General features: G+C 38.2%; 1 protein-coding gene across 1 annotated transcript in view; it reads right to left on the bottom strand.

Moving 5' to 3' along the window:
* Positions 1 to 12,273, bottom strand: part of LOC105926188 (cilia- and flagella-associated protein 46) — an 83,612-nt gene extending 71,339 nt beyond the window's left edge. The window contains exons 1-10 of the mRNA XM_036126569.1: positions 12,004 to 12,273; positions 11,806 to 11,927; positions 8,407 to 8,544; positions 6,816 to 6,880; positions 5,974 to 6,138; positions 5,383 to 5,506; positions 3,996 to 4,090; positions 2,595 to 2,750; positions 2,362 to 2,461; positions 1,906 to 2,004 (exon numbers count right to left, since the gene is read on the bottom strand). Of these exons, the coding sequence (XP_035982462.1) occupies positions 1,906 to 2,004; positions 2,362 to 2,461; positions 2,595 to 2,750; positions 3,996 to 4,090; positions 5,383 to 5,506; positions 5,974 to 6,138; positions 6,816 to 6,880; positions 8,407 to 8,544; positions 11,806 to 11,927; positions 12,004 to 12,052 (1,113 nt within the window). The 5' untranslated portion in view covers positions 12,053 to 12,273. The remainder of the gene's footprint in view (positions 1 to 1,905; positions 2,005 to 2,361; positions 2,462 to 2,594; positions 2,751 to 3,995; positions 4,091 to 5,382; positions 5,507 to 5,973; positions 6,139 to 6,815; positions 6,881 to 8,406; positions 8,545 to 11,805; positions 11,928 to 12,003) is intronic.
* Between the last annotated feature and the right edge of the window lie 592 nt (positions 12,274 to 12,865).

The raw sequence follows: 12,865 nt of genomic DNA, 5'->3' as shown, positions 1-12,865 counted from the left end.
TTATTGTGCTGCAGCCAGACAATGGAGGAGTTTAGAAAGATCCAACCTTGAGGACATTTGTGCAATGAAGGTAAGATTCTACTTTAATAGTTGTTTTATGCAATGTCACCAGTGCCAAACGTATTGGGGCCCTGCTGTTAATACTTTGTACAATCATCTTTGCAATGGGAGAGCAGGTCTTCTCCAAAATCTTTAGATCACAGGTGTTAACCTCAAGGCCCGCGGGCCGAATCCGGCCCGTCAAGGTAAATTATCCGGCCCTCAAGAGCCAAAAAAAAGGCATATCATGTCATAAAGTAGAGGCATATATCCATTTAAAGTGTATAAAGTGGCTAAAACTGTGCCTACTGTAAGTGTAACTCACCCCAATATCAACTTTGTTTGCAGATAAACTGTATAAACTGGGCCTAAGGGTGCTACTTTTATGTTACTGTGCATTTTTTATACTACTATGTGAACTGGAATGAAATTATGAAATGAAAAGTATCGTCTCTACACATGCAACAGGCCCTTTTAGTGACTTAATGACGCCAAAGTGGCCCAACATAGAAATGAGTTTGACACCCTTGCTTTAGATACTGTTGGCGTCCACAGGGAGAGAGACATTTGACCTTTTTCTTTCTTACACAGTCATGGGGAATCTCTTACTCTCTTCTCATCGACCCACAGTTTTCATTTAGGTCTCGGGGCTGAGATGGCCAATAAGGAAGGTTGATACTTCTGAAACCTTACCGGTGGGAAAGACTCATTGACGACCCCTTTTCAATTTGCATACAGGATCCAAACGTTTGTATTTAAAAAGTCCTGGCAGTCATGATGCCACGCAATCAAATAAGTTTACAAGGCCTTTTGGAAGAGAAACAGAGCCACAGCTTCATAGATCCTCCAAAAAATACCCGACAAAAGGCATGTGCTACTTTTTCACACAATCGCCCTCACACACCTGAATGCTAAAAAGCTAAATTAGTCTTCTGGGATAAAAATTTAAGGTTCTATTTATAGTCTCAGTAAAATTCAACTAAGTCCTCAAGTTTCCGTTCAAGACGATAGAACAGGTTACCTCTGAAAGAACATGTGAATAGCATCTAACTGTAAGCATTTTCTTTTTTTACCTACCCTAGCATCGTCTTTGAGCATGCTAGGGTGGTGGTAGGGTAGGGTAGCAAGATAAATACGGGTCCACAACCAGCCTAAGGATCAGTAGCTAATCAAAAGGCACCTCTGTAGTCCCAGATATTGATAACTGACTTTTAAACCGAAATTAGGAAACCCTTCATCAGTACCATAATTCAACATTGTAATGTTGCCTGAAGTGTTTATTTTTTTTATCTATGCTTATAACTTGAGTTTATAATTTGTAACACGTTTTGTTAAAGTGTTTAGAGCACTGAAGAACATTTAATCGGTGAAATATAACTTCCTTCAACACAAACATAGGTTCAACAGACAAACAATAATAACCTTCGATGGTCTTCTCAGACCCTAGACCTAAATCCTACAGAAACACTTTGTGGGGAGCTGACGAGAAGGAGCAATGATTCTAGAAAATCGAGATCGATCAAAAGAAAACTATTAACAGCAGGGGTCGCCAGTGGTTGTGGCATTTGTCCCTACAAAAAAAAAAAAAAGAAGTTCACAAAGGTTTGATTATTTCCATTTTCAGTGAGAGAAAAAAAATACTGCAGCTTTTTAAACATATGTACGAGAATTCTCATAGGTAAGGAGGAAACTGTATTGGCCCAATTAAAAGACACGAACAGCCTCTAAAAACTTCCAGATTCACTTCTTACAAACAAATGTCCCATAATATCAGAACACAGAGCAGGTGATAAAGACAATGTGTTGCTTTACGAACGATAACAGGTGAAAATCCATGGATAATAACTGCAGTGGATGATTTAGCACCTCCACGCTGGCTTTGGAGTAGTCATTCATCTTGGCCTCTTTTTTCAGAAGGTTAATTTCACAGTTGACACATTCCATTATTATGCGTTGGTCAATGTTCTAAAAAGACAGAAGTTTCTATTAACAGGAGGTAATGTTCAGCAGTGCACAAAGCATAAGGAGAAAAATCAAACATTATAATTTGCATTTTTGTCATCAAAGGATCATGTCCATGCTGGTCGTGTCACTTGTATAAAACAATTGAAAGAACACCTTATTAAACAAATTCCACAATAATCAGAGTAATAAAGTGATCTTTTTTTATTTGTTAAGAGCTCAGATAATTTATTCCATCTATTTTCAAGTGTCTATTTCGGATTTAGGAGAAAATGTACATCAATCTCTGATATGTGGAGTTATAATTGCTCCTAATAATTTCTCCTGCCTGACGTTTTCAGATGAATATTGCACACTTACAACTTCTCCCACCAACTTCAGCTGTTTCAAACAGTCAGCAGCTATTTCCGGACGCTTCCCTTGCGACGACAGCAGAGCCAACTCCAGCAGGAGGGCAACTCTGCAAATCCCAGATAAAAAAAACTCACATAACTTCTACTATTCACGACATTTGAATAAAGTCATCTGAGCCACGATTGGTACGGAGGGAGTGGGTGTAAGGATATTTGAGCGGGACGTGATGGGTCACAAACCTGTCACGGAGTTGGACGGGCGTCGGGCTCTGCGGAGCGCTAGAACTCGCAGGCGTACTGTTTGGTCCCGGAGAATCCACAAGGAGAGAGAAAATCTCCTTCAGCCTCTCACAATCCTCCTCTGTCATTGTGTTCTCATTGAACTCTTTCCACCTGCTGCACACACCAGGAGAGCTGGTCTGTGTACATTATGACGAGCATTTGTGCACCTAACACCATGCATGCTTGTGTAATTTCATTCACCCTGTAATATGCTCAAACCATGCAGTCTATAGACCTAAGGCAAAAAAAAAAAAAAATACTATATGATGCACGGAGTGAGTAATGCTCTTGACGTTTATTGCAGAAATGTAGAGCCATAAGGAGCTTTGACATGCTGAGTACATGCCTTCAGAGAAGGGCGGGGGGTTGGGTTGCACGCTTCGCTGCGGCAGAAGAGATGATGGGCTACTGTGCCTTCAATATATGCAATTATCAGGCAAACATTTAAGCTGTGAGACAAATTAATCTCTTACTATTTGAGATAAAAGTTTACCAGCACAGCTCCCACGACTGACGGCCAATGCTACGCGACTCCAGCTACTTTTGCTTTCCTCTGGCTTTTTAGAAAATACATCGTCGTCTGTGGGATTTCCGTCCAGAATACCGTAAAAACCCTCTGCTGCACCAGCAGGTGAAGGAGACTCTACGGTGGTTTTGGTGCAGTGGGGAAAAACATGGAATATTAATTCAGTAGTTTTCAAATGTGGATACTTATGGAAAAAGGCAATAAAGAATATATAAAGTGATCTTATCCTTTCGTCCATCCTTCCTCCCTCCATCCCTTATGCCCTTTTTTCTTTCATCCTCCAATGTGCCCTTTCTTCCTTATCCCCTTATTTCCTTCCTCTTTTCCATGTGTCCTTATTATTTCTGACCTGGAAATTTCCCCTGCTCCTTTTTGTCCTTCGCTTTGCTCCCTTCCTTCTCTGTGCTCTGTGTTTGTTTCTTGCGTTCTTTTCTTCTTTTGGTAATTCAGGTTCCACAATCTGGGCCAACTGACTTGTATAGCAAATTATATCAATTTGGTCTATGACCAAAGCAATGAGCAGATCTCAACTTTTTTTTTTCCAATTGGTTGGAAGTTACAAAGTATATAAAATTCAGTTTTAGTCCCATCAACTCAACTTAGCTGCATAGCTTGTTGGAAACATTCCTAGAAGAAGCAAGCAGCTAATCAAAAATACAGCATGACTCTTCCTCGTTTAACTGCTAAAATGTAATCATTATCAGAAATATACTTTTTCCATCTGGTAATCAAAGGCACAACTTATTTATTTTCTCTGAATGAAGGAGATTAGCTTTTATGCTGGCAGTTAAAAACGTATCGGACAAAGTAAAAGTGACAGAAGCTATTCTTACTTTTTTAACTCTTGGATTTTATAAATGATCCTGAGGGTGATACACTGTCTGCTGGTTTCAAGGAGCACATCATCCTCTGACAGCTTGTGTTGGACCTGAAGAGAAGAAGACCTTCTGTCAACACAATATGTTTGATTGAAGGTGGAACTATAATGTTTTTTTTTTTTCTGGATAAAATAAAAGAACATAGATGTTACATAACCCTTCCCCCCACACCTATTGGGACCCCTTGTAAACAAGCGGCGAAAAAAGCTAAATGATGTGCTCCACTTACCTGGAGTTGCTTTTGGGATCTGAGAATGACGTCAAACACCAACTAAACCATGTTTCAGTTCCAACTTCAAAAAGCAGTCTGATCTGCTAACTCATGTGACCCGGCTAAATACCGGTAACAGGCAATAACAATTTCTCTTTAGTCAACATGTTGCTACGATCAACCAGTACAGCAGAATAATCACTGAAGGAGGTTGTAAAGCACACAATGAGTGCAAGATTAATACGAAATACGAGTTGAAATACAAGTACAGATGAACCGTTTGTTTTTTTACTTAAGCTTTCACTAAGATTTAGCCACAAGGCAGCCTTGGTGAATTTTGAGGTTGGGTTTGGAGAGAAACGTTTAGATAAAATGTTCCCACTCTGAATTAGAGCTTCTAGGACTCTGTCTGTTAGTTTTTAGAGCTTCAAGCTGTGAAAATTCAACTTCAAAGTAAAAATGGAGTACTTTATTCAATCAAATAGTGCGTGTATTAAAAAAAACAGTGTCATGCTATTTGCAAAGTGCAGTATTTCAGTGAGGTGAAATGTAAAGAGAATCTGACATTTATTTTGGGTACAGTCATTCAGTGGAGAATAACTACCTGGGCCTGGGTGTTTTGTTCAAATAAGAGTAAAAATGGAGCATTTTGGAAATAAAAGCTCAAAATGGACCTTTGCTGATGGGACATGTGAACGTCCCAGCTGAGGGACAACAACAGTCATTTCTATTTTGTTATATTCTATAAAAAAAAAAAGAAAGACCATATGGAAAAGCGCCTAATGTCAAGTATGGTGGAGAATCCCAGATGCTGATTGCCTGTTTCTCTTCCAAAGCCTCATGTTAGATTGCATGGCATCATGAACTCTTTGAAATACTATGCATGTTAAATAAAAACCTTCTCAGAACATTTAGTCCCCATTCCAAAACAACTGTTAACTAAGCTGAAGAATTCAAAAATAATTATTCTTAATTAAATATTTAGATTTCCCTTAAATAATTTACTAAAATTAAAGACTGCACTCCACATCTTTGCCAGTGGTGTAAATAAATATATGAATGGCACTGTTTTAAAAAAAATATATATATGAAGTTTTAACTTTAAAGGTGAACTAGCAATAATCTGCTTACCTGTAATGTGTAAAGTCTTGGATAAAGATGTGCAGCATGTGACTTGATGAAATTTTCTGTTACTCTGGCAAAACTTGCAGCCTCCTCCACTTGTCCAGAATACACGTGGCATTTAACCAACTGTCTGCATGGAAATAAAGAGAAAACATCCTCATAATCTGAGTGTTATGAAACTCTAACATGTTTTTGCAAAGTTGTTTCTCAGATTGTGACGTAAAAAAAAAACATGTGCTGCTAGAAAACACAGTAGTTAACCACAAAATCTGCTGATGCATCTTGATCAGGCTAGCGTGTTGTATAAGATGCTTTTAATATCCTTCCATTGGCGTTGGTCATGGGTGGAACATTTTCCTCCCAGAACAAACATGAAACAAACATTTGCACCGGAGGCATAAACGGAAAACATGATTTAACAGCTTGCACCAGAACAGATTGTCCTGTTCATAAATAGAATATGACAACCAAGTACAGTAACTGGGGATGCCAGAAGGCTGAGCTAGTTAAGCAGCTTGGTGTGTCATCTTGATAAATTATGCACGAGTGTGGTCAGACTCAGAAGCAGGCAAATCTGGTGAAGGAAAAGTCACTTGCATCATGAGCTCTGCCCTCCAGCTGAGGTCCTGGTCCGCCACCTCCTCCAAACTTCCCAGCACCTGCTTTAAGGAGTGGACTAACTGGAGGCAGCGTCCAGGCTGCAGGAGAAGCCCCGCTGTCTGCAAGTACAGCACTGAGGCGTTGAACACCAAGAAGTGAGTGCTGGAAGACGAAACATATGCAGAAAAATAAACACAGAACTATGAATCATTCATACGATACACTTGCCTCCAATTGCGCCGCTCAGTGTAACTCAATTCAGACCAAGTGTCAACTGTATCTGCAGAGGCTCTGTGAACGTCTGAACATGAGCGCATTAATTATCGCCCAATGAGCTACGGACGAGCGGGGCCTGGAAACTCTGCGAAATCTGAGACATTTTGGAATCAACGAGCTGTTCTGGAAAGAGTTCTCTGAACAGAGAGTTTGAGTGCTTCTAATTTATTCACTGGAGAGTGTGAGCTGGATGAATTGGATATGTATTCCCTTTGGTGTTAATTGGTAATGCTCATTCGTCCCGTTTATTGACAGGTTATGAGTTAATTAGCAACGAGCTCTGGCAGTGTTTGCTCACAAAGGCTGACCCAAGTCTGCAAAGAGTTTTTCAGTCTAACTATGGGAATAAAAAAAAATCTATTACAACTTCTACTGCTACATTTATTTTAAATCACCCACTCGGCTAACAGTTTTCTCCAGTAATTGAGAGGAATAAATCCTAAGCAATAGTTCAATTTTGTGCTCAAATTCAGAGCGATTGTTCATGAGCAACACAATGAATCCCTAGACACGCAGAAAAAAGAAACAACAAGGAGGACAAACATTTCTGAGAGGTTTCATACCTTGGTTCCTTCTTCGACATTTCAATCGCTTTCAGAAAATACATCACGGCCTCGTTAATTTCTTCCTGAAATATAAAATGATTGCAGATAGGGAAGTGACAATGTGTCGTATAACGAAACATAAAAATAAGTACACTGTTAAAGAAAATTAACCGAACTCTTTGAAAATTCATCTGATCTAAATTGGAAAAATAAATCATGCAGGATATTCATACAATTATGGTATGAATAATGTGTTAGAAAAAAAAAAAGGATGAAATGTCGTTGGATGAAAATCAAATGTATCAACCAACAGGTGGCTTAATCTGAAGTCACCAAGAAAGGGAAGCTGAAAAACCTAAACAGTAGGTAACTTTAAGTTGAAGTCATTCCAGCAACTCAAAAGGGTCGTCAGTGGTTTGTACGGCCCCGACGTTCTTATATGCATGCCTGACAAAGTTGGGACTCGTTCCTTATGAGATGATGGATGGTGTAACTGAACATGATCCCAGATGTTTTGTTGGATCTAGGTCAGGGGAGCTGGGAGCTTCATCCGCCACAAACGGCCTGCATACTCTTACCACATGAGGCAAGGCGTTATCATGAGGAGGAACCCAGGACCCACTGCACCAGCAAAGAATCTAATTCCAAACTAACATCACATCCAGCGCCGCTCTCCTCCGCTGATGGCCACCATTAGCACCGGTCCTAATTTATATTGGAAGCTCTGCGCTCCGTTCAAGAGCCTAGAGGTGTTCTGTGATAAATGTGGAAATTAGACCAAAACAATTCATTCTGTGTAAGTTAAGCACAAAAAGTGCTTCACTATTGGTTTTCATCATCTAGATATTTGCACAAGTACACTGGGTGCATAGATGATTTATTTACATATGTCTTACCATCTATAGACAACATATATGTTTTATTAAATTAATCTAGGTTGTCCCTAACAATCTAAGTGCTTTCAACCTATTTTATAGTGTTCACAGTGAAAGGCGAAGACTGTATTGGCTGCTGCAGTTACCTGTCTGTCAGCTGAAACGTTGGGTATTATATTTACGAGATTCACAGCAATGAGCATTTCCTAAGGTGGCAAAACAACTCTTTTTATAAGTTTTGTTCACACATGATAACATGGAACCACACTAAAATATTTATTTATAAGCAGTTACCAACAAGTCATATCAAAACTGAGAATAATAACGCTAATGTTAGCCGTGGTCTGCAAACATCTCCGATTGACAACATCAGCGGCAGGTGATGTTGCTTTGGAAACATTACAACGCTCTGCATAAACTCTTAATGGGACAGCATGTCAAACACTAAAGAAAAACAGATACTGTAGCATGTTAGTGGCCTAAAAGTGATGGAAGATCACGTGTCATTTGTCCAGACTTTTAGCTTACTGAGTTTTTAAGCATACAAATGGAATAAAGTATCCCAGTAGGCATCAGTTTTAGCAAATGCCAGTTCAGAAATCAATCAGATCTGCAACGCGAACACAATTTGGTATACTTCTAGAGAACCCGTTCATCTATACCAATCTGGATCAAAAACCCCTAACATGCACAAACATGCACGTGCAATGTTGTGTAAAATCTACTGTCCTCACCGCACTGGAAGCAGGAGACAACAGCAGAGACTTCAGCTGGCCCTGGCACAGAAGAGCTCGACACAAAAATTGGCCGCCCTGCGGATTTCCTTCAAAATACATCTTTAGGCATTCAGAGCTCATCTCCATAAGGCCCAGCTGACAGAAAACAAAGAGAAAGAGAAACACTAATGGAGGAATACCAAAACGGTGTCAACGTTATGTGCATTTAGAATACAGTGAAAACCAGAAAGTACTGTTTATACTTTGAAGGGTAGAAGCATTCACAGGAGTACAGTCACCAGAGATTATCAAAATGTTACAGAAAAAAAGTATTTCACACTGAAAAACTTTGCAATGTTTGTGGTTATATTTAGACATTTTCTTCCAACAGTTTTCACTAATTTTTGTGAGGAATGCGTAAGCTTCCAAGTGCCTCTCAAAAAAAGAAAAAGAAAAATATTACTGTGGTCCATCAATGGATCTGTGCTTTGTTAGCACCAAGACAATTACAGCTTGACAGAAAACCTATTTGATGACAAAAATGAAGAAAACAGGTTAAAGAGTATCCTCACTGTTTATTTTTAAAGTATATTCCCCTACTCAAAGACAGTTGAGTTCTCATGGTGGAGTATTAGTCCCTTACTGGTATTAACCTGGCATTTCATCAGTAAAAGTAAAGTTTAGCTCAAGGCTGCACTCTCAGTCTGATCGTTTACTCGCTGTAGATACATAAATGCACTTTGTTTGAAAATTCCAAAACCACTATTATTTGTTTAAAGGATTCAACTATACTAGACTTTATTCATTAAACATCTCTATAATTCAGCAAGAGACCCCCAGAGACTTTGGATATGATCAAATCTGTAAGTTGGCCTTTGAACGTGTGTGATTCTAAACCAATGAATGTACCTTTGTCTATTTATATGGTTATTAACTTATGTATATATAGGCTTAATTCAACCTTGTCTCTACAAACCTTTAAGGACAAAGATCTGCCTTTCTAAATGGACCAAATGTGATTGAGAGTCCTGATTTTATTATTCTAACTTTATTCATCCTTAAATTTGAAGCCATCCTCTGTTGTTTGCAGTCAGATGTAAATCTTTGGGTCCTGAGGGCTGCTTCCAGCATCGTATCTTATGTGACTCTTCGGGAGTTGTGAAATCTTCACAACATAAAAACACGCTTCACAGCACTTTGCAGGAAACTTCAGAGCTGGTGTTCTTTTTGTACCTTTTATATTCTCACCGCGTACCGTTATGCCAACACACTAACATATGTACTATAAGATTTATGGCTTTGTTTTTTGTTTTTCAAAATATCGAAGTATTAAAATAAACACTAACATTCAAACACTTGAAGAGTACTCATGGTGTCAAAAGGAGCCTAGTCATGTATTTGGACCAATAAAAGAAAACACACAAGAAAAAAGCATAAATTGTTCCTTAAATAGAACAATATAGGCCAAGGGTTCGTCCTGAAAGTGTTTACGAGCAGTTTAACGAGTACGCATTAAAAAGTCCCGAAAGAGCCTGAAAAAAACTATGCACAGGGCACGATCAGCAGACAGAAATATTGCAGCATCTACCACAGAACTACCAGAAAGGAAGATGAGTTGACAGATTGTCTTTTAGGTGTATAATTTGTGCCAACCTCACTTTATATTAATCATACAGGCTATATTTATATTTTAAGTTGATGTAAAGGTGCCGGTATTTAAGTGAAGAAATGTGCTGTAGCCCTAACGGTGTTGGAGGAAGAAATGTATGAATGGAAAATTAGAACTGGAAGTCTGAAAATTTGATACAGAATAAATTATTATTTTCATTCTATGTAGTTCTTTTATTAGTCTTGTGGGTCTCTGACTATGGAACAATATTAAACTTTAGTATAACTTGTTCAGAACTGAGAGCGTCCCCTCATTATAGGAACGATGTGCGGACTGAGAATATTGAGATAAATCAATGACAGCGGCGAAAAACAGTAACGCTTGAAAATATATGAATCCAGAAATGATCAGACATTTAATCGTATTCTGATCAGCCTCTCCTGACAGATTTCTGTGGAGTATTTGCTCTCCAGCATACATGCTCCTCCAGAAAATGACACGCTTTTTCCTACACCTCCTTGTACAGATCTCAGCTAAAACAGTAGAAAAAAACTCAGAGTTTTCCCAAACAACGTTGCTGGGTAGCACGGTTGTTTCACAGAGTAAATTGTTGTCATAATTTGACTCAGGGTAAAGGCTTCTGACACTCCTGAAACAGAAAAGCCAGGGTATGAAGGAATTTACCCCAGAATTGACTCTGGATATCCACTAACCCAGCTTTCTGAAACATGGCCCTGATCTACTGGCATTACCCTTCACAGGTAAGAATAAATACATTTACTTATTATTGTATTTATTTATTTAATTTTTTATGTATTTATCATAATGACATTAAAAGATAATTTATTAATTGTTTATACATATCCGTGGGCTCCATTGCTTCTCCTTGTTTACTTATTGTCAATATCGTACTTCCGGTCACGTGGTCTTCTTTAGGTAAATTTACATGAAAGTGCTTTGTTTACTAACAAATAGAGGAAAAACAAAGAGTAAAACACAGAAATAAAATGTAATAAACCAACAGGATGCAATTTAATCCAGAAACCTTTGTGTGCAACCAGAGTAAGCTACTGCCGTAGAAATTTGTGGTCATAGTATGGTCAAATCGAGGTACCTTGTTTTGAGACACTTTTTTAACAACACTTTTGCCTTACATAATAATAATAATAATAATAATAATAATAATAATAATAATAATACTGATTTCCATTATTAAGCATGCACACAGCACCCTGTGATCAGCCAACACCATAAGCAAGGACCTTCAGTGGTTTTCACTCCTTCCAGAGTTGCGCAAAACATTTCTGTGGACTGAACAACTACTAACTAAATTAATTGTGAAGGCTTTTGCATAACAAATTCTTTGTATTGGTTTTGTGTAATATTCAAATGTTCTGACACTGAACGATCAGTCTCTACTACCTGTATGCCATGATCACAATAATGATTAAAGAAAGAAAATGCTTAAAATATATCTCACTCTATGTAGGCACTTGGAAGAACGCGAGCCAGCGAGTAGCCTCAATGACGTCATCACTTTTTCAGCGTCTATTTTTCTGCTTGAATTTACACGCAATTTATGTCCAATTTGTGTATTTTGCTGATTGAAAAACCAGCTGTTTCTAATCTGGGAACAATGTAAGAGACTTTTGTTTTAACTTGATGAAAAGTAATGACGTACTAATCATTTTTTACCGAATGTACATGTAATACATCTGTCCTTATGCGTTCCACCTGTTAAATTGATGAGCTTTGTGCTGTGCCAGCTGAAGTTAAAGTTCGCTGTGATTGGTCGTAAAATACTTTACCTGCAGAGCATGTTCCGCACACAGGACGTACAGCTCTGGGGGGAAGCGTGGAAGTGCTCCGCTGTGCCCAGCTGTTGACGGTCCTTTAATCAAACTGTAAGCAGAGTGCAGAGCTCCGAGGTCTGCAAATGTGAAATAAACACGGTGAACCTGTATTCTCACCACTCTCCGCATCTTTTTTCTATACACACGACAAACCTTGATTCTCCTTTGCTTTCGCTAAATGCTCACGAATGTCCAACTCCATCGTATGTGGCAAAAGCGCGCAGTGTTTACGAGCGTTTGGACCGACGTTGGCTAACTATCGAACGAAAAAAACCGACCTAACTGCTAATTTCTTTGAAAAAAAAAAAAAACAATGAGACTGCGAAGTACCTTTACGTTTCTCTTAACAAACGCGAAACAATGGAAGTGATACAGGAAACAATAAAAGACAAAGTTGTTGAACAAATTGACTTGACGCGTCAGTCCAGCACTGCTCCTAGGCCTGTTGTTATGGAGACGTTGCTAAGCAACCACAGCCAGCACACACTACGGTGTGCCTAACGGACAGAAATGTCCGTTAGGCACACCGTCCGTTATATGTATATATATATATATATATATATATATATATATATATATATATATATATATATATATATATATATATATATATATATATATAAATATATATACAGTTTATACACATATATGTAATATATGTACAACAATATCTATCTATCTATCTATCTATCTATCTATCTATCTATCTATCGATCGATCGATCGATCGATCGATCGATCAATCGATCGATCGATATATCGATCGATAGATAGATAGATAGATAGATAGATAGATAGATATAGCCTATATCTAAATCTATCTATCTATATCTATCCATCTATCCATCTATCTATCTCTCTATATATAGAGATAGATAGATAGATAGATAGATAGATAGATAGATAGATAGATAGATAGATAGATAGATAGATAGATAGATAGATAGATAGATAGATAGATAGATAGATAGATAGATAGATAGATAGATAGATAGATAGATAGATAGATAGATGTT

The sequence above is a fragment of the Fundulus heteroclitus genome, chromosome 22, assembly GCF_011125445.2.
Source record: "Fundulus heteroclitus isolate FHET01 chromosome 22, MU-UCD_Fhet_4.1, whole genome shotgun sequence".
Classification (NCBI taxonomy): domain Eukaryota; kingdom Metazoa; phylum Chordata; class Actinopteri; order Cyprinodontiformes; family Fundulidae; genus Fundulus; species Fundulus heteroclitus.
Note: the sequence above shows the minus strand (reverse complement) of the source record. Positions and strands in the feature narration are given on the sequence as shown.